Source organism: Taurulus bubalis, assembly GCF_910589615.1.
Source record: "Taurulus bubalis genome assembly, chromosome: 9".
NCBI lineage: Eukaryota > Metazoa > Chordata > Actinopteri > Perciformes > Cottidae > Taurulus > Taurulus bubalis.
In genome coordinates, this window is record NC_136597.1 from 19,301,145 (window position 1) to 19,322,475 (window position 21,331).

A 21,331-nucleotide genomic window follows, 5' to 3' on the forward strand; every position below is an offset into this window, starting at 1 on the left:
TGATTTTAAGCTTCACTAACCTGTATTATACAACATTGTATTCCTTAACAAGCGAGTAACTCAATAAGCAAGGGTATGTCAAGGCTCTGTTGCGTTTTCTTTGCCTTGGATGGTGAATGTCAATAATTCCGTAATGCAGCCTAGAAATTAAATTAAATATCCTCATGATGAGATTTAGACAAAATTGAGGTCACCCGACATTGCCTAATGTCTAAAACAACATTTTACAAAACAAGCTCTGGAACAGATCCGGTATTTAGGATGAATATTTCAAAAGCGTTCTGGAGCACAATGAGCTATATTTGACAGAAATATGCTATTTTAAGTAGAAGTGCATCCACTCGGATATTCAGTCGATCAGTGTTATTTGTGGCGTAAGAGGTTCAGAGTTGTTGTTGCACTCATGAATGGATTTATCCCCAGTTGGAGAAACTACTCAGCCCGTTGGTGCCTTTTATAGGTTGGGCCAAGGTTAGGAACGTCATCTAGCTGTGCCAGAGCCAGAATCCAAACAAATATAGAAACAAGCGTCAATAAATAAGGTGGAGCTATCTAGCCTGTGAATTAAATTGAATAAAACAGTTCTCGAATGGGAACACCACCATGTGTTGAAGGCATTTCTTTAAAAGAAAGGAGTTTGTTCCATTCTCTCCAAGAGAGTTAAGAAAAGGGTTGCTAGTACTTTCTCCCTTGATGGCCTTAATGAGGATCAAGTTAAAGAAGCTGACAGGTTTGGCGTGTCGTGTGCACAGTGGCTTTAAAATAGCAAATAGTTAATGTTACAAAAGTGTCATCTCCCATCAATGAACATGATACACTTGAAGCTGACTGCTCCTATCCAGTACTCACACAGCCTCAGTTTGTGCTGTAAATGACATCAAGAGAACGGATACATCAAGTTCTGTGATTAGTGAGAGCTAAATACCCCCCTCCCAAACAGAAAATTACAAGAAACAAGAAGGGATTGTCAGCGTGAACATAGCAGTTCATTCCGAACATTGGGCTATGTTGGTTGTGCTTGAAAAGACTTTTTTTTGCTTAGCCGGTGCCGACTGCACCACAGGCTGGATAACAAATTGTGACCTAGATAGTGTATGTAGTATTGGTCTTTGAGAGGTCATTTTAGAAGGTGATCAATACAAGTGATTTATTTTTGTCAGTAGCACTGATTATGTTTGGATTAGTACTTGACATTTGAGCAGGTCTAAATGATGTACTCAAGAGTGGAACATATAGCTGTTAGTAGTGAATCATTGTTATGTTGGTAATGGGAATAAGCCTATACGCTTGTATATTGATAGCACTAAAAAGTGGACTCATACTCTATACATGTGTTTGTTAAATGTATCCTCTGGCTCAATGTTTCATCTCATAGGTTATTTCCCCTCCCCTGTCGGCTAATCTGTTGCTGGCTCTCATCCCATCTCCTCTCTCAATCACAGACATGCCCTCAAGGTAGCGTGACATCCACACTGCCTGTATACTGCAGGGCCATAAAGAACCTTGCCTGCATCAATATTCCCATATCAGCCCTCTCTGTTGTGCTACAAACCACACACTAGTCTGGCAGCCAGAGAAGCATCTGATCAAGGTTGTGTAATCGCTCTGGTAGCCAATAGCCCCGTGCTCTCAGTATCTAAAGGGCTCTTCAATTTTCTTCTGTCCCTGAGACAATAAAGGTGTAATGAGCTCATTACTGAGATAAACCGTGGAGTACAGCATGCATTTGTCTGTGTACACCTTTATACATGCATGCATGTGACTGCACTGCACAGTATATATCGACATTTTAGAGAGAATGTCATTCTTGACCCAGGGATTGTAATGAAGTGAGCTGCCAGGCTAGCTGAGCATTGCTTTATATGCTAATGGTTATTGTAACTCTGCATCTAGATTCAGCATTAGAGCGCAGCCTGAATAATAAGCTGGCAGCTTTTTTTTCTTGTTATTACGACTGAAATTCTTCTGCATTTTTATGAATATATTATTTCTACTTATTTAGGACAAGTTAAGCCACAAATATAAGGCAGGCTGAATTATATTCTACCGGCAGAAGCCACTTGGGAAATACAGTTTCACTATCGTATTCCTTGATAAACAAAGCAGGACACGCACTATTGGTAGACAAACAAAGGCAGGGAAGGAGAACTTCATTATCTGTTATTGTGGATTGTAAACAGAATCTTTTATAAGGCTTCAACATTTTTGCAGTAGTTCTTTATTGCAGTTATGGGTTTGCTTATTTTGAGAGCATTGTTGTTCGACTAGTGTTATTAAAAACAGACAATTTGATAATACAACAATTTTCAACATTTTCCTTTAGTTTGATTAAATCACTTCTTTATGAAAACATAACCTCTGAGGATTCACTCAGGTTTAAAACAATATTGGTCATTATTTTGTGTTCAATGTGTGCTCTCCCTGTCCCACCGTAAAGTCATGCTCAATTCATCAAACCAAAATAAGGCAACTGTATATTTTCCATTTGGCTCAAAGACGCAACTGTTAAAGTAAAACAGACTATGCTTTGATTACATCTGGTTTTTGTCAAAGAGGTGATGAGAGCCATGTTCTTCTGTTGTGTCTATGGAATGCAAGTGTTCCTCTTTAACTCTAAAAGCAGTGATTGTGAACAGTACATCATAGCTTTCTGGCTATAGCAACATAACATACGTTACTTTTGCTGCTTCCTTTCCATGTTTGACCTGTCTGCCTTCCCTCAGACGGCTCCCAGGCAATAAGGTCAGTGGTCACTGGGGATTGCAGGTCTGGTCTCGGAGCTAGTGCCATGGTGATGAATGGTTGTAATCTCACAGTTGTTACAGGAATCACAAATACTTAACTTGGGGGAGGGTAGAATAGGAAGAGTTTTGCTGTGTTAGGTGAGTGAACACGAAATGTATTATAAATATACATAAACATAGTACTTCCTACGTCTCTCTCTCCCCCTCTCTATTTAAATACCTTGTTTACCTCTATACTGTACATGTATTATGTATGTACACAATGCTCTGTATGTTGCTACCATTACAAAAAGCCATGCAATATCTACAGTACAGTATATAGTGTATCTATGAAACCTACATTTGTTCTCAATAAATAGTAATAAATTATCCACCTCTTGTTTTTGTACATTCTATTGCACATATTATTTACATTACTGCTTTGGATTAACATTTTCCCTTTTTCATCATGACCTGATGTCAGTTGTAGCTGCTTTTGTTGACTGTATACCGTAAAGACAATGAGTTCCTTCACCCCACGACCTCAGAAGATAGACATTTCTGTCGGGCGTCTTTGTCCTCAAATGTCACCTTTTTGTTCCTCTTTGGGTCGATCCAGGAGTTGTGGATAATGGCATTGTTAGGGGTAGGATCTGCCTCAATGATCGACACCACTCGCTTCTTCATCTTGCTTTTCAAGACTTTCTGGAACTTCTGCCTCGTGAAGGCATATAGTAGAGGGTGAAAGATAGTGGTCCCATAAGCCATGACCAGGAAGCCCAGTCTCAACTTGACCATTAGGTCACTGGGGCCCACACTCAGGATGACTGTGTTGAGCACTGTGATGGGCGTCCAGCACAGCAGGAAGGTAGACACAATCAGGAGGGACATTCTGAAAACCCTCTTTTGGCGCTCTCGCCTTTCTCTGTGGCGCTTCACAGCCCTGCGCAAGGCGATGATGACAGAGACAGAGGTACGCATTCCCAGTGTGGGGTTGCGGCTGCCACTGCTCTGGGATGCATCTGGGGCCTCAGGCTGTGTTGTCATGGCTGTCATGGATGGACTTTTTTTCCTGCGAGCCTTCTTCTTCTGTGAAGCGTGGAAACGTGTGCCAATGCGAATGTTGAGTGCCTGCAGGATTTTTGAGTAGGTGATGAGCATGACAACGGCAGTGAAGAAGAAAATAGGAATCTGAGCAAGCAGGTGGTAATAGAGGCCAAGTTCTGTGTAGTACTGGTTAGTGTGGACCACATTCTCCACCACTGTCTGGTTCAGATCCGCATGGCCCTGGGCGAAGAAGCCCACCTCAATAAAGGGTACGAGGAAACTGACAAAGGATAGCACCCAAATGGCAGACAGCAAGGTCAGGGCACGGCCCATGGTCAGCACCCGGTTGGCCGGTTTGACTGAGATGTCGTAGCGATCGAGGGTGATGGCGAGCACATTAGCAGCAGTGGCGACACTAGCAAAGGAGACGCAGGCTTCATGGAAGCAGCAGACGAGTGCAGTGTCACCCTCGAGGGAGAGCAACACCACCACAATAGTGAAGGGGATGCAGCCCACACAAATTAGCACATCCAACACATGGAGGTTCATAGTGACGATGTTACTGACAGAGCTAATGAGGTTGGACTTCATACAGTAAAGGGCAAGCACAGTGAGGTTAGAGCTCATTCCCAGGAGGATTTCCAGCATGAGGAAGCCAGTCAGGGAGACCTGGAAACTGACAGGGTAGGAATACGGGCTAGGGCTTGCCGGACTCATGGTGCGGCTGATGGGCTCAGTGTTGTCGGTGACCGTGACGTTGCTCATGGTGGCTTCTTGTTCAGGGCAGGGAAGGATATGCATTATCCTGCGTGTAGAGAGAGGAGAAAAAGAGAATTCATGAAGATGGAAAAGAAGGGATCCATGTTTGTGCATTCCTAGAAAGTCTTAATTAACACACATCTGAGAAATCTTGTCAGACGTATTTGCTGCCAGTTATCAAATGATAGGAAGCTTATTGAATTTTAAATGATAAATGCTGAGATCAGACACTCAGACTCAGAAGTGCTGGAACTTTTTTTTCCTATTATGCCCAGCAGATTAGATTGTCTCACAACGTACATGGCATGACTAACTAGTCACTATCTTGCCTCAATCAGCTTCTGCTTTTGTTATCACCTTCCTTGATCAAGCAGTTGCATCCACAGTGGAGGCACATAACAGAAGCACATAAACACTTTGGAAGAAATTAAATTCTAATAACCTTATAGCTTTAATGGCTTAGCATGTTGAGGCTTTGTCGTGGCTTAGCTGTGGCTTAGTGTTCTTTGGAGCCTCAGCTGAACAGCACATTCAAGCTGACATAGTTTTAGTGTATTAACATTTACAGTATACATAGTGACTATAAACCAGAGGTCATGGAGATAATAATGAAGAAAGCTAATTTTAGCCCCAATTGGCTGTGATTAATATAATCACAGACATTTTTTTTCCAAAGTTAGAAAATAACATACTTTATATGGTTTTTGCTTAGTAAACTCGTCATTTCTGGCAACATTTCAGTCATTGCCAAATTTGAAAGGAGGTGGTTCATAACTGACAAGAATATTCTGCCAGAAGATTATGTTAAGTTTGTCAACAGCAGGCATCAAACTCTCAGAGATGTACTTCAGGATATAAGATGTTTGTTCAGACAGAACTTCAATAATTGGAGGACCGAGTAGTGCACCAAAAAAAAGCTGTCATCAATAATGGGTTAAAGGAGAAATATCTATTTCACATGCACTGCATAATAATGAAAAGATAAAAGCTGACTGGAAGAGAAACAAATGTTTTTTTAATATTTACCCTTCCCACCAGCACTATCTGAATACCAGGGCTGTGTAATCAGGCCATAGAGTCCATGTTGCATCCACAGAGACAAGCATCACATCCAAACATAGCCCGTGCAAAAGAGTTTCCGCTCCAGCACAGCCCCCCAGCGAGGCCTTTCCTTTCACTGCTGGTCCCTCCCAGAGAGGCTGACACACCTGTCCGTCTCGCCAAAGAATATCTGTGGGCAGCCAGCCTTTTCTTCAAGGCCTCACAGATAAGAAAGCTAAGGAATCAGCCACCTGCACCCAGTGGATTTTAGAGTATGCAGGGTAAAGTTCTCTACAGTCTTTTTTTCTCAGATCTCTGGTCCGTTTGCTTTGGTGATGGTGGGAGCTCTGATGGATGAGTGGAACAGGGATAAAATGTCGGAGCCACCTCCTGTTTATAATCTCATGATATTCCCAGGCAGGAGAGACACAGCCAACCCAAAAAAAAACAAAGACACACAGACTCTTTCCCCTTCACAGGGCTGGAATGTACTGCTCATTGTGCGATGATTCTTGCCTTTTTGTGTTCAATGAGAAGATAGTAGTCAGATCTGTAAATACAAAAAAACTGTTACATCCATCAGCTTGTACTCCAAGAGCCAGAGTTTGTCATTCAGCCATGTAGATTCCCCCGGTGTGCACTATAGTATTGTCCAGAATCTGTCCAGGAGAGGTTAGTGTGTCCGGGCAGCATCCAGGCCCATGTTCCCCATGGGAGCACTAATGGAACAGAGCTTTATTCTCCACCTTTCTCATCAGTCTCTGTACGCCTGGCTCCAGATGCCATTGACATGTAAATCGAGCACAAGTCTCCAGTTTGCCCCTCGACATGCTGAACCCTCAATCACCGGAGATGGCATGAGTGGAGCAGATTATTAGAGAGCATGAGTGTCCAATCACTATGACACGTGTGGACACTGAGACATTTGTGATCACTGCTTTTTACATGTGCACGGGAAGGGGGTTGATTCAGCGATTCAGGAGAAGGTCATCCTCATGAGGTAGTGGGAGCGAGTTCATGAGACGGAGAGCATGCCTTGTAGATTTGCAAAAAGAAGAGAATTGGACTTCAGGTAGCAGGAGCTGCATACCTCATCTGTCTGTCCGTCAATGCCACATCTTTCTCTCACATGTGACCTGAAGAGAGAGATAAAGGATAGGGCAATGGTTGAGAGAGAGAGTAGGAGGAGTAGGAGAGGGATGTGTGGGGGATGCGTTAGTGAAAATAAAGATATCCTCAACAGCGAGGCGACAAGGAAACACTCATTAGCATAGCAACAAGCCTCTGTTGTCTTATCATGTTCCTGCATATCGCCTGATTTACTTTACATCTTTGCTATTGCATTAACATAACAGTAGCACTAATAAAGGGCTTGCAATAAAAGCAACTGGTATTAAAAATGCCAGCCCCCAGTTGTTCGGATTGAAGATTAATTGCAGTAATGTTTTTGTTGTTCTTGTTGTTTTTCCTGTAAATTACGGAAACTTGCTTAGTGGTAATTATTGATTGTCACTTGGACAGCAACAGTGGTGCTAAAAAGGTCATATCATTTTCATGATAGGCCAGACTTGCATAAGAGCTTTAGAGCCGTGTGATTCCTCTGGGAACTTGTCATAAAGACATGGATGCCCTCTCGTGTGTCACTATATATCATCCATGTAATCTCTTCAGAGCAACATGTCGGTCATTCTCCAAGGTTGTCTCAGTGAGGAATGCCATACTTTACGGCACAATGTCAGCAGAAATGGTCAGTGAGTACTATAACCATGTACTAGGTTAGAGAGAGGATCATGTATGTCATGAAGATGCACAGTCTTAAAGTGAACAATTGCGTATCAAGTTTCTCCTATATTCAGCCTGACAGTTTGGATTATGAAATGTGTGCAGGAATAGGATGCAAACAGATGTGCTCACAGCATGTGGGGTATCGTAGTGCATAAAATTATCTAAAGTGTGAAGCTTACAGTAGCAGCTACTTGGAACTACAAGACATAACCTTTTTTTCTTATCAGTTACTAATAGGTTTCACTTGAATCATAACCAATGGTTCTCAATAAGTCAACAATACATTATAGAATGACACATAATAACTGAAGTTATTCAGGAAATTATACTGATAGTTTCTAGTCCAATGCCTTTGTTGTTGTGAAAATCAAACCAATAAGTAGCGTGCCCCGTCAAGACACGGCAGAACTCACCACGCAGGGTAAACACAGATGCTTCGGAGCTGGTCCCTACCACGCTGCCACCTCTCCTCACAGCTCTGCAACAATCTAGGTCGACAGACTGCCAGCTGCTGGTTGATCTCCTGCTCCTTCCAGCAGTAATCCGAGAATAGAGATTGAATATTGATGAACATGCAAGGGTCACACAACTGAAAGATGTTCTTTCCCAGGCTGCGAAAAAAAGTCCACAGTCCACAGAGATTAGTCCTGACAGGAATGTTGGTGGGATTCTTCTCCTCCCTTTAATTCTTAACCATCCATATGGTACAGGTTTGTGAACACTCTTCTCACCAACTCTCTGTTGCGCTCCCTCCGTGCCTAACTGTCTGGATAGGAGTGCAAACCATCACACTCCTCGTATCTCTCTATCTCCCGCTTTGCTCTCCTCTCTTTCCCTTACTCTCTCTCTCTCTCTCTCTCTCTCTCTCTCTCTCTCTCTCTCTCTCTCTCTCTCTCTCTCTCACTGCGGAGGTTTGCAGTGCTCCCCCAGTCCTGATTGGTGTTCTGTAATAGGCTTAACCCTTTCCTCTCCAGCGAGGGGAGGTATTTCCTTTTGTTCTCACTCCATCCTCTCTTGCCTGACAGTGACTGTGACATCCTGTGTGTGGCTGTAGTGATTTGGGAAAAAGCTTCTACAGTACTACACTTTTGCGTCGGGACCTTAGATGACACTGCGCTAAACGAACAACCTGCTGCAGAGTCAGATAGGCAGACTGTTGAAGGAAAAACAGCAGAAAATACAGGACTGATGTATTAATTTGCTCGGTCACTATGTCATGGATAAGTCATGTGTTTTTGCATAGGAGGGGGAATGATGAGGATAGAGAGCCAGCAGAGGAAAGCAATATTTTTTTTATTGATTTTGCACACATGCATAGCTCTTAATATGTGCGTGCAAGTGAGCATGAGAGACAGCGAGACTGACAGAGAGAAGATAAATTCTTGCAGCTGTGAGTGGGAGAAATGGATTATGCAGGAAGGAATGAAAGTCAGAAAAGAAGAGATAGAGTATAGTGGCTCTCTGATTGATAGTTTCAATTAAGTTGCTCTGTCAGATCAGTAAGAGCTTGACCACCCTCCATTTCTTTGTCAAGGCTCATTTGTCAGGTGCAATTATTGACAGAGGGCATCCTGGGATCTGCCGCGTTGGCATGACTAACTGATAAACTAACGATTAAAGCCCACACAAAATACATCAGGTATAGTTATTGTGGGGGTGACAGTTCAATAATTGTACGTTGCTGGGCAGATGCTTCAGCTGGCTTTTAAGGCATTTAAAGTTGACTTGCAGCACTAGAGCTGAAGCTTTAGAAGGGGGTGTGATGTTGTATCACCTTCTTAGTAAGGAACCAATTTGTCAATTAATCAATTTGTTGATTGACAGAAAATGTATTGACAGGTTTAATTGATTCATCATTTCGGTAATTTTGAAATGAAGATGTCAAAAGATTCAGTTAAGTTTCTCAAGTGTGAGCAGTTGCTGTAATTTTGGCCTCTGGGGAGTTGTTGTGGGCTTTTTTGTACTTATTTTTCATTTTGTAAACTAAACAATTAAGCCTTATCCCTTGTGGCAACATGTTAGTTGTATGTCTCCACATTACCTGCATATGATATTGCCCTTAGGTCATACATGTTGGAAGCGGCATGATAGGCTTTGCAGTTTACGTCCCTGCTGCTGTACCAATGTAGAACAAATTGAAGGTCATGGGGAAAATTTCAATTACAATCTGGTATTATTGAGGGCATTGGAAGCCCTTGATCACACAGAGGTAGATGTTTCCATTCCACTTAACACAGAAAAAACCCCACTAATTAGAGGATTAAGAAGAGCAAACACTTTTTTACATTTTTAAGCCTGTCATTAATACTAATTCTCAAAGGATCTTTACTTTACATGATATGGAGCTTGGCACATGTGTTGACAGAAATTGTAGAGGAAATCAACAGATGGTGGAAAGAGAGCGCTATCCGTGGTTTTTGTAGTTGTTAGTGTGCAAGGTCTTTTGTACAGATCTATTTCTCAATAAGGTTCGGTGCCTATGTGTCCCTTGGATTGCATGTTTGTGAACCTCGATGTCTTTCACCCAACATCAAGTACCTGCCTCCTACACAGAATCCATCTGTACGCCTCTAGCTGTCGGCTTTAATTAAACAGCACATCAGTGCAAAAGCCTGCAACTCAAGGCACTGCGTATTTATAAGAAGCATCCTGAAGAAAGTGAAAAGTGCACATGTATTTGAAAAGACAGAACTGATCACTTGACAGCCATCTTACAGCTCTTCAGGAATCCTCCTAGTTTAAAGAGGGGTTAACTTGCTACTGCAAAAACACTGCATTCCCAAAACTTCAGTTCAATAGAAGAATGACTTAAATATTTAATTCCCATTAATATTTCATCCAGCTTTTTCTCTCTGTCCCCAGACTTCACTGTCTGACATACGCAGAGTGTTTCTCCCCTTTCTCTCCGAGTACCTGTAGACGTCCTTTGATGTGCCTGTCGATATTCAAATGTGTGCATTTTTTTTGTTTGTCCCAAACATACTGAATGTTCACGCCATCTTCAGCACTGTGTGTGTGGTGCTTCTGTCAAGAGGGCCATATCTGGCCTGAGTTCATCAGATAAAGAAGATGCAGATGTGTTTGTAAGTGGCCGTTTTATTTCAGCCCGTACTTTGCATGCCAAACATCAGCAGGCAATCTTTCAATAGTAGGATGGCCGGCGGCGGGCCCAGAGGACCCAGCACACAGACTTTTATCTCCTCACTGCAGCAGGCGTCCTGCACTTCCATTTGGTGCCACTGTGATTTGCTCCAGAACAGAGTTAGCTCAGCGCGAATGAAGTGGCTGGTTTCAAATTGTGTAGCGGACTGCTGTCATCTGATCCATTTAAAACCCTCAGGAACTTCTGGTCCAAACTCACATGGATCTGGGGTTGTCGTACAGAAATGGAGATGGACAAATACGGTGTCCTGAGCTGCCCTGAAAGCTGCTGTTTCTATTCCCCAGTTTTTCCTTGTTTTTCCTCCTATTCCATAGCAATTTCATCCACTTCCCAAAGCATAGAGCACCACAGCAAATGTATCACCTTCGAGGATGTTGGACAAGAAGGAGACTGAGAAGAAGATGGAGAGAGAAGGGTGGACCACATTCCAAGGTCCTCTGGTTTTGCCTGTAGTTTGACCACAGAGCAGTCGGCTTTGGCCTCAGTCCCAGGGTGCCTTTGGATTCATGCTCATTTGGGAAGAGATGAAAGTGCCAGGATCAAGAACAATAGAAGGCGAAAAGAAGGCCACCCACCCCTCCCTCATATGTTAAACACTTGAGATTGATGAGCTGAAGATAACATGAAACCCTTAGTCTATAGAATGAATGTAAATGTCTCCTCTTCCATCCACATAAAGGTCCACTCGTGTTGAATTGGCTTAATTTGTGCGTGTCATTTAGTACTATATACTGTACAAGTTTTGTTTTTGGTACCATCAGTGAATACAGTTTTTAGAAAAAGAAAAAAATACCAAGTTAATTTGCTTTCACAATAGATTACAATATTGTTTTTCGTTTTATTATTATTTGAATTAGTGTGCACTTGTGGGGTACAACTTAACAGGAAAAACGTAGAAATAAAGGAGGAAAGATTTATCAGAGCAAATATTGCATTGGGGAAAATAATGTAACCTGTGAAAGACCAGAGAGGCCATGGGTGAAACTATTTTTTTCATTTTTAAATCCAGTAACTCAACATCTAAATTAGTTTTCTGTCAAACAGTGATTTGTTGTTGTGTGGTCATGAAATAAAAGGTATTTCACCATTCCTTACCTGTGAGCAATAGGTAAGCATGGAGGAAACTGTGTGTGTGCCCATGTGACCGGGACACGTGGAAGACTTCAGTAGCATTTAGTGGCCTATATATATAATATGATTTAGGCCGACTGAATGCACAATCTGCACAATCTGGGAAACACTCACCAGAGAATAACAATACATTGTATTGCTCATTTTAAAGATTAGTCTTGCCCTTCCACACCCTGAGTAGCAGTGATGTAGCGTAGCACTATAGTACCAAGCTACATCACATTTAGGTGTGGTAACAAGTAGAATGGGGCACTTAATAGCACGCCCTGTGAGCAGAAGTGCAACAGACATGGTTGCTGCTGTTAGTGAATTATTCCCATCAAGTGCACTTCACACGTAGCTCATAATTTCCTGCAATATTCTTTGTTTCTGTCATTCAAGGGTTATTTATTGTCTTAGTTCCACAGCTATTACTCAAATGTTGTATAATCTCCCCCTCTCTCTCTCTCTCTCTCCCTCTCTCTCTTTAATCACTCGTCCTTCTCTCTGTTTTGGTAAGATATAAGCTCTGTGTCCTGCCATTGATTTACAGTCCTGGTGGTATTGTGTAAGGTTAGAGCCATAAAGTGGAACCCGGTGTAGTCAGCTGCTTAACCCTGACCATGGGGTTAGAGATTTTAAATGCAGCCTCTTCAATCCCCAACACGCTCGTCTGGGACAGATTTTGTTTGCCGTTTCCTGCTGTACTGTGAACTCCTCGATGTCCGCTGTCACGGAAAAGAACAGCTCCTTTTCCATCATCCCCTCAGAAGTCGGCCACTTCCTGTCACGGCGCAACATCTGTTTACGTTAGTCATGTCAAAGAGCATCGACCAAGGCGTGGGAACGCAAGGCATTGCATGGGGGACCCCACACTCACAGGGAGGTGCGAGTGCAGCGGAGGGCTGAATCTTTGGGGAAGCACGTAGAGGACAACCTCTCACACTCTGCAGATAAACACGAATACACACATTCATACTCCTCCCTACAGGCACTCGGCCATCACAGCACTCAGTGTTTGACATCTCATTTCATCTGGTCATGTTTCTACCCCTGAGAGTTCATGTTACATAGAAATGGACAGTTTTCTTAATACAGCCACTCTAGTTGAAGGACTTCAGTAACCCGTTTGTTTTCATTGACTACGTTGAGGGCAACTGGGTCAGTGGATTTTGAATTTGTTTTAAATGCATATCGGGAAACAATTGATTATGTTTGCTTCAGGCAAAGGACATTTCCACGCCTGAAGCTGTATATGTGTGTGTGTGTGTGTGTGTGTGTGTGTGTGTGTGTGTGTGTGTGTGTGTGTGTGTGTGCGTGTGTGTGTGTGTGTGTGTGTGTGTGTGTGTGTACACGTGTGTTTAAGTCTGTCTCAGTTCATTTGTGTTAAGAGCTGAAACCACCATGCTGTCTGTGATTCAAGCCTGTCGGCCCCGTCGGCGTTCCTGACTGTCTGCTAATACAATGCCTTATCCCTGTGTTCAGTGCTCACAGGGGATCCAACAGAGAGGGAATTCCCTTCTCTCAGGAAATTACTTTAGGACCACAAAGACTGTTAGGCTCTGAAGGCCACGCCACAATGGCAACATACACTGTAACAAGATTACTGTAGAATTTACAGCAAGTTGCTGGCAGCAATTGGCAAGTAAGTAGCTGCATTCTATTTTACAGTATGCTTACTGTAAAATTAATCACAGTACCTATGAAATACTGTCGTCGTTTTTACAGTAATAATCCAGTACCGTCATTGTTATTACAGTAGTATATACTAATACTGTACTTGTCATCACAGTAACCTTGTACAGTTTACAGCAAATCCTAGACTACTGTAACATGCATCACTGCATTCATTTTAATACTGTAAATGAATACTGTAAAATAATTACATACTGTAAAATGAAGACACAGTTTTTTTCAACAAGACATTTATTTTAATATTTCAGCATTTTAAATAAAACATTTACATTTTGTTTTTAGTTTGTAAAAACAACATTTTTTATGGTATTCTTGAACATACAACATTTAAATGTTCCTCTTTCTTCAAGTTACTATGACAATTTAAACATGTTTTAAAGTAATTTGACAGTAAACAGTACAATTCAAGGACTGGAAGCAATACAATATTCAAGTCAAGAGGGAAATGTATAAAAACAATTTGAACTGAAACAAGTAATTCTAGTACAATAAAAAGTCCATGACTGACTTTACTGTATTTGAACTGAATCCTCTCCCTGGACGGTCATCTTTTCAGTGAACTGGAGTCTCTTCATGAACTGGAGTCTCTTCCTGGGCAGGAGTCCTCTTCCCTGCAGTGGAAGGACAGAGAGACATTGGTTACCGATTCCCATTAGAAATACCACAATATGTTTCTACTATGACGATGTCAGCATATGTGGTGTTTGTCTGGTACTGGGATCTTACCAACATGATGAGCCTTGAGGCTCAGCAGGGACACCTGGGCCTCAACATCAGCCTGGTGAAGGTTTCCTGCAACACAAAATAAACAGACAATAGTACCGTATTTATTAGGAGAGACATGAAAGAATATACATTATTAAGAATATTTATTTATCAAATAAAGGTGTATTTAGGGGGAAAGAGCTGGTTCTGTGTGTGCGTGCGTGCGTGTGCGTGTGTGTGTGAGAGAGGGGGGGATATGATCAGCAATTGTATATGTTTAAATGTCTAGTGTGGAGGATATCATATTTACTTGAGAAGACTGTGCCGTCATTGTGCTCTAATTAATGTGCAGTTGCAAATTGCTGGCAAAAAGAAATTATGAAGGAATAATAATGAGCTTCGTTACCTTGCTGTTGCTGAAGTTGAAGTGGACTCTGGTCAGAAATGTTGTAGCTCTTGCTCCAAAATGTTGAGAAGCCTCTCCTTGCTCTCCGTGGTCGAGAGAATAAGTGTCCATCGGCACACAACGTTAGTCTACTGTCATCTTTGTGTAACACAACGGAGGAAATGCAATGTCGCTTCCCCCCTCTGTCTGAGTGACAGCTCAACCTAACGTCTGTGTTGAAAATAATGTTAAAACGAATTATGGTGTATTCCCGCTCAAAATGACTGTATTGTGATTCACAGCAACAGTTATTACTGTATTGTGAGTCACAGCAACATTTATTTTACAGTAAGATTCACCCGGGAATGAATTTTGACCATGATGCATTGCAGATCTACAGTAACATGCTGTATAGGAGTTCTACAGTAAGAATATGGCCAGTATACAGTAATATTACTGTGAAAACTACAGAAACTTGTTACAGTGTAGACAACGGACTTCTTAATGGAGCACAATGACATTTACTGGCATGCTATGCTGTTGTCACAGAGTAACACACAATTATGGAGTCACGGTTGGCATTTCCTTTCAAGAAAGTTATCCATGTTAGGTTACTTCACCATTAAAAAGGTAGAAATAGCGGCTACTTTGAAGTTAGCTCTGCTATATTTAGATAAGCAACACATTGTTATCTCTTATTCTGGTGTTGGTTTCATTCTGTCATCTGTTGATTGTCATGTAGTGGCTTGTAGTGTCATGTAGTGTCTTAAAGCACACATGTACTGTGTGTAATGTGCCAATAAGTCATGTAAAGAAGGCTTTGTAGTTGGTACGCTGTGGCCTTGTGGTTGCTGGCTCCAAACAGAGCTTGTTTTTCTTTCTTTCTCCTTTTGATATGTAGTCTTTAGGGGGATGAAAGGATCCATCTCAAATAGATGGGCCAGTGAACACCAACAGGAGGCCCACTAATAATCAGAGTTACTCTTCATTGTACACGTACGCATGTATTCACACAGACCGATAAACAAACACTAAAATGAGTATACATGGTAGTCACAAGTTATCCTTATCAACCATACAAAAGCTATGCTGTTAAGGAAGCTAAACTCTTCCACAAAAATGAAAACGCCAACTAGGGGATTCCTGCTATCTTATTCTTACACGAAAGCAGATTCTCTGTAATTTATTTGGCTCTTGACAACTGTCCTATTTTAAATGAAATGTAATACCCCGGGGGAAGAGTTCCAATAGTATACCTTGTAAATATAGATATGACACAAACCTTTTGCTGTAGTTCCCTTCCTCAAATTGCCAATTTTTTTCCTAGCACTTAACAGTTAGCCATGCAGTGCTAGCTGTCGACTGGTGCCTGTCCCTAGTCACACCTTGTCAGCGAGGCCTGTCCTGTCTGCGGCCAACCACTAATGGGCCACTGCCTCAGCTCTGACAGCCAGGATGACTCTTTCTTTTTTCTTTTCTTTTTCTCAGCTGCTACCTCTTCATTAAGACCTGCCTCAAGCTACTGTGGCACAAAGATCAGCACCTGTTGTCTGTCACACCGAATGGGGATCTTCGCAGCACCTCAGCTCCTCCTCCCACTCAGATCAATATCCAAGTCCCGATTAGGGATGTACTTTTTCAGCCCTGATACTGATACAGGGGCTTTGGGCACCGAGGACTGTGTTAAATTAATAATCTGAATGCCTCATGGTGTGGAAGAAACAATGAGCACTGTTTTATGTTTAAGGCAGCATCAAGCTTGGCTTAAATATTGTTTTCCGATCAAAGTGTGTACTGAATGGATCTGATGCCGATTGTTCTCAATTGTATTAAAGCCAAACCTTGATATCACCCATTACTTTTAATCCACACATCAGGATTATGAGAGTCTGGGTATGTGCCGCAAAATGTGAAGCCAGTATCATTTCCTGTAACGTCTCAACTTTTTGAATGGAAGGAAATAGATGTAAATTATTATATAATTGATGTAATTATGGTAAATTCAGCAATACGCTGCTCATTCTTGTTTCCGTGTACTGTAGTGAGGATGTGTAGCAGTGAATTGAGCTCTTTATTATACCTAAGGGCACAAACCTTTGACAGGTGTGGAATGAATCATAATGTATCTTGCCTTTTTCAGAAATAGTCTGACTTCCTGAAATCACTGCAGAATATTTAGACTTTTCGAGCTTCAGAGACAGCGGGTTCAGTCCAGTCTGCCGTGCAGCAGTGGGATGACTGTTGCTCAGGCGTGTAGCAGCCTGTGTGGGTGGCAGCAGTGGGGTGTTGGCCTTGCCCCTGATGTACCAGGCTGTTGCCCTTGATTGTCTGGCACAGGGTCAAGGTAACGCAGGGCTGGTCACTACCGTCAGCATTCCTCACTGTCAAGGCACACAGTCTAACACCATTGGGAGGCTGAAAGTGTGTGTATTTTAGCGTGGATGCATGTACAACAGAACATGTTGCTGTGCTATTTGTGCTTTTCTGCTTATCACTTTGAGTCATGTGAGATTGGCAAACTATGTATACATAATCAGTGCATATTTGCTGATGCCACTGACTCATACACTGAACTGTTACATGTACATCCTGTGCTGTGTGCTTAGTTGGATCAAGAATGTATATCCGCTACAAGAAATCAAGCACTAGTTCATTCGAAAGTAGGAAGAAACATGAATATTATTGAGATCTCTCTGTGGCATTTAGTTATTTAGTGATCATGTTCCATTAAGAAATGTTTGCCTTCCTTGTGAATTAGTCTCTCTATCAGCATGGAGGATGCTGTTGCTCTCAGGCTGTTACTCATCTCTGCAGAATATGAATTGATCGCACTTTATCCAGGCAGAAATCCAAGCAGGGAGACTTGGAAATTGAATTAAGAGGTGAATGATGTAAAATAGTGGTGAGGTAAAGTGTTGAAACTCAAACTAATATTCAAACATGGAAATGATTAAATTTGATCTATCAGTTTGATCTGATTGAATTAAAAATGTACAGTTTGAACTCTCTGAAGTCTCTTGTACTCCAGCACTGGGTAATCTTTTCCCCAGTCAGTTAACTAGGATGCTATTATTGTTCAGTTTGTAGATGGGATATGGAAGAAACTTATAAGCCAGTCTGAGTGGATAATCAGCAGAAGCAGCAAAGGTACTGCCAGTAAACGGGTCAATGTTAATTGGGATCAGGCTACATGGGTTTCATTCAAATTAACACACAAATACCAAATTATATAAATTATCATTAATACAGTGCATGAAGTGGAAAGCAAATAAGTGCCCGTACTCCCCTAATTCTTGATGTACATGCAGGTACTTCGCCTCATTGATTTGATCCGCATCAAATTGAATCAGAAATTTGGTAAAATATTGGGTTTATCAGTCAGTATCTGAAAACCACACTTATTCCCAATTATTTATAGTTTCTAATTTCTAAAGTGAACCCATTATTTCTTCACAACAGAAATGTGATGTGGACAATATCTGTTATACATATCCCTTTTTATTTTCAATGCATAGCAACATCAATGTCCATTTGTTTAATTAAATTGTTTTCATTGTAGTGAAATAGCATTGGGCAAGACATTATATCATTTCTCTTTTTTTATCCAATTAACAAGCTATTAATTAAAGTAATAATCAACAGATTTATTGATTATCAAAGTAGTCCAACCAACCAACCAAATATATTCAACGATAGTTTGCACGGTGTATAAACGGTATAGAGAAACATATGACAGTTAAAATATTCACATCTTCATATTGCCCTCTACTAATGTGAAATCATATGGGACACCTTAAATAAACACTCTGCATTTGAGCTGCTTTTAAGATATGACCAATATACGCCGAAGCTATGACTATATCATACTGAGACCATGACAGCTCTGAGGCTGATGCATATGTTCTTGGGGTATTTAAATGTTGTTTGTGATAAGCAATGAAGGCACTGCGACTTAAAAACAGGCTGTTTAGTGGGTCTTGTAGATAGGAGCCTCGTATCATTAAACAAACAGATTAGATTTTGGTTCCACTTGACAAATTGACTGTAATTTCTTTTGCTGCCTGGATGATCGGTAGAGATTGGATTTCTGCTGGGCTCTATAAGACGTTCACAGGGAGGCATTAGCAAAACAAACATATAACAACTGCTCAGTCTTGATTCAAATTCTCTTTTGGCTTTACCCAGAGACTGAGAATCACTTCTGCAAGAAATAACACTGTTTTGGGGGAAACTCCCAAATGAAACGATTGATCAAAAAGTTTGCAATTTGAAATGTCAACACTGATTAACTCTGAAGTTAATATTATGTACCTGACAGATGTTGAACTGCCTTATAAAGCTGTCTTTATGACAGGATTTGTCAAAGCGAGTCAATAATGTCCCCAATAGAAGAGAACTCAAACAGGAAATGCATGCTTGAATGCAAAACATGGCAAAGCAGATGGCAAGCAACAGGGCCCTGCAGTCCAGTGTAGGGTTGTGCGTTTGGAAGAAATCATAGGGGAAAAAAACAGCCAGGACGGATGATATCAGGCCATCTGTCTGTATTACAACAAGGTGTCATTTTTAAGCGGGTGGAAAACTCGCTCACGCTCTTTCTTCACATCTGATCTTTTCAGCAGATAGCACAACAACTATGCCATCGCCTCCTCTCTCTTTGACTTTTTATGCAACCAAATCCCACAGTGTCCGTTGCATAATGATGTTTGTTCGCTGATGAATCTCCTTGTTGTACCTTGAAGTACTCTGCCCTTCTTTTAGTCTCTGTTTCCGTCTCTGATCTTGCACTGTATCAGGTTACATTGCGGTTCATGGGGGGCCAGAAATGATGCTGTTAAATTCCCTTCTCTCTCAAAAGACGACAGTGACATACAGAGGAAGAAGCTGCCTGCTGAAGGAGCCACTGAAGTTCACACACACACACACATGTACTGGGGAGACATTCCGGCTGTTTCCAAGTGAAAGGGAGTTTGTCCGCCTACACTCTCAGAGGACCAGGAGATGTGTATCTGGGCCTGGCTGAGAGGCTGCTGGCTTGCTCTACCGTGGCAGGTGGTGCACAGTTTCCATTTACAAGAAAACACCAAGTGTAGGCAGCAAAGAGGAGGTGCTGTCATCTATTCCTGCATCGAACACAGCAGATCCAAACCACTTTGTGGCGGCAAGGATGGTCATGTTGTATTGATGTTTATTCTGGCACAATATTTTATTTCAATGATGTTTCCAAAAATTGCACAATAGAACGTAGGGAACAGTGTTGATTCACACTGAATCCCTTTTAAAATGTTGTCAGATTCTGAGTCGATTCACAATATTCAAAAAAGGATTTTGTACATTAATAAAATTACTGAACAAAGGTAGAACTCAATCATGAAAGCACCGTGCACCACCTGAACTTGATTTTCCAAACACATTTATAATCTTTGTGAATACTAAAAACACCATCACCAACACAATCGCTTTCATTTTGTTCTCAACTGCTGGAGACATAACGTTAAGTAACAAAACCAACAGAGCTCTGCATTCAAATTGTGACACCAAGAATCAGAATTGAATCAAGATATTTTCAAAGGTTCCAGACACTTGCGAGTGGTATAATTACAAAATTGATTGTCTGAGCTCGTTGCCATCCAGTTTCATCAAGTAAACCCTTTATGTTGTCTACAATGGAATACCTTGTTTGTTAATGATGATGTCGTGGGATAATAAACCTGGCTGAGGAGCAAATAGACCCATTCTTTGTAATCATTGCAAAGGCAGTTTTATCTCTGCTGAATGAATAGCAGAGTCTGTATACAGCGGTATTCCACCTGGAGCCATGCGGATCAATGTTTTCAGGCCAGTGTAAGATTACTTTCTTTGTACTTTCTTTGTAGAACTATCATTGTATTATGCATTTTGATTGAGAACAGGCTGAAACCTTTCAATGCATATGTGCACCTTTTTTGTTCTTCTTCTTCACAAGTGACATTCAATGGCAGCCAAAATGTCATGCAAGACGTTTTCAACTCAAGATAAGAAACACCGGCTCAGTCTCTTATCATCGTGACCCAGAAAAGTCAAGGAGAGCTCAGGGGGCATTGCCTTGATTTAGATGTATTCCACATGCGGGACCAATGGAAGGAGGAACAGTGAGTACAAATTAGGAAGTAAAACATGCATGGAGATGATCCCTGCATTCCTCCAGCAACTACAGAGTTTGATATAATATGCAAGTTATGGAGATCATTGAACCCAACCATTGGTTTCCACAGTGAGGATTTAGGTGGGGCTGCTTGGAAGTCATAATCTCTGAGCTCTCCTCACATCGGTCCCTGATTGGCTGAATGGCTGTTTAAAGTAATTCAAAGTTAAGATATTGGTGGATTTTGTCTATGACACATATGTGCACAAGTGGACTTAGGACTGCATGATTTTGCAAGTTAGGGATTTAGCTCTAGGGTAGAACTGTATTTATGTTGCGTTTAGTTATACACTTGCCTAGAAACTTCCAACACTTAGTCGACAACCAATTTCACGACTGTCACACAATAATATTTCGGTTTTTCATTGTATTAATGCAATTGAGGCAACACTAGAAGGATGGCACAGGCTTTTCTGTGTGCCCCCGCGGTTGATATTTACACTAAACTGAACACTGATGCTGAGTAATGTTTGATGATGGGCCAAGCTTGTCCAATTCCCAAAATGCGATACGCTCCAGTGACTTTAGTCATTATACTCAGAGCCAGCATGCTTTAGAAAGCACTTTTAATGACAGGAGTTCTGTAATAAACAGCTTGACATTGCATTACAGTCACGTTCAGTTGAAACTATCATTTTTTAAATATAACTTAGTTGTTAGTGTCACAACTGTATAGTTCTGCTGATTTTTCGCCAAAGGCATACGGCTCATACTGTTATGGACATCATTTAAAT

At 41.4% G+C, this 21,331-nt stretch overlaps 1 protein-coding gene across 1 annotated transcript; it reads right to left on the minus strand.

The window, feature by feature from the left end:
• Nucleotides 1-3,254: 3,254 nt before the first annotated feature.
• Nucleotides 3,255-4,571, minus strand: LOC306741988 (G-protein coupled receptor 22-like; the record flags this gene model as incomplete). Its single annotated transcript, XM_079224329.1, has 1 exon — nt 3,255-4,571. One exon carries the CDS (start codon nt 4,569-4,571, stop codon nt 3,255-3,257), a length of 1,317 nt encoding a protein of 438 aa, XP_079080455.1.
• Nucleotides 4,572-21,331: the final 16,760 nt, after the last annotated feature.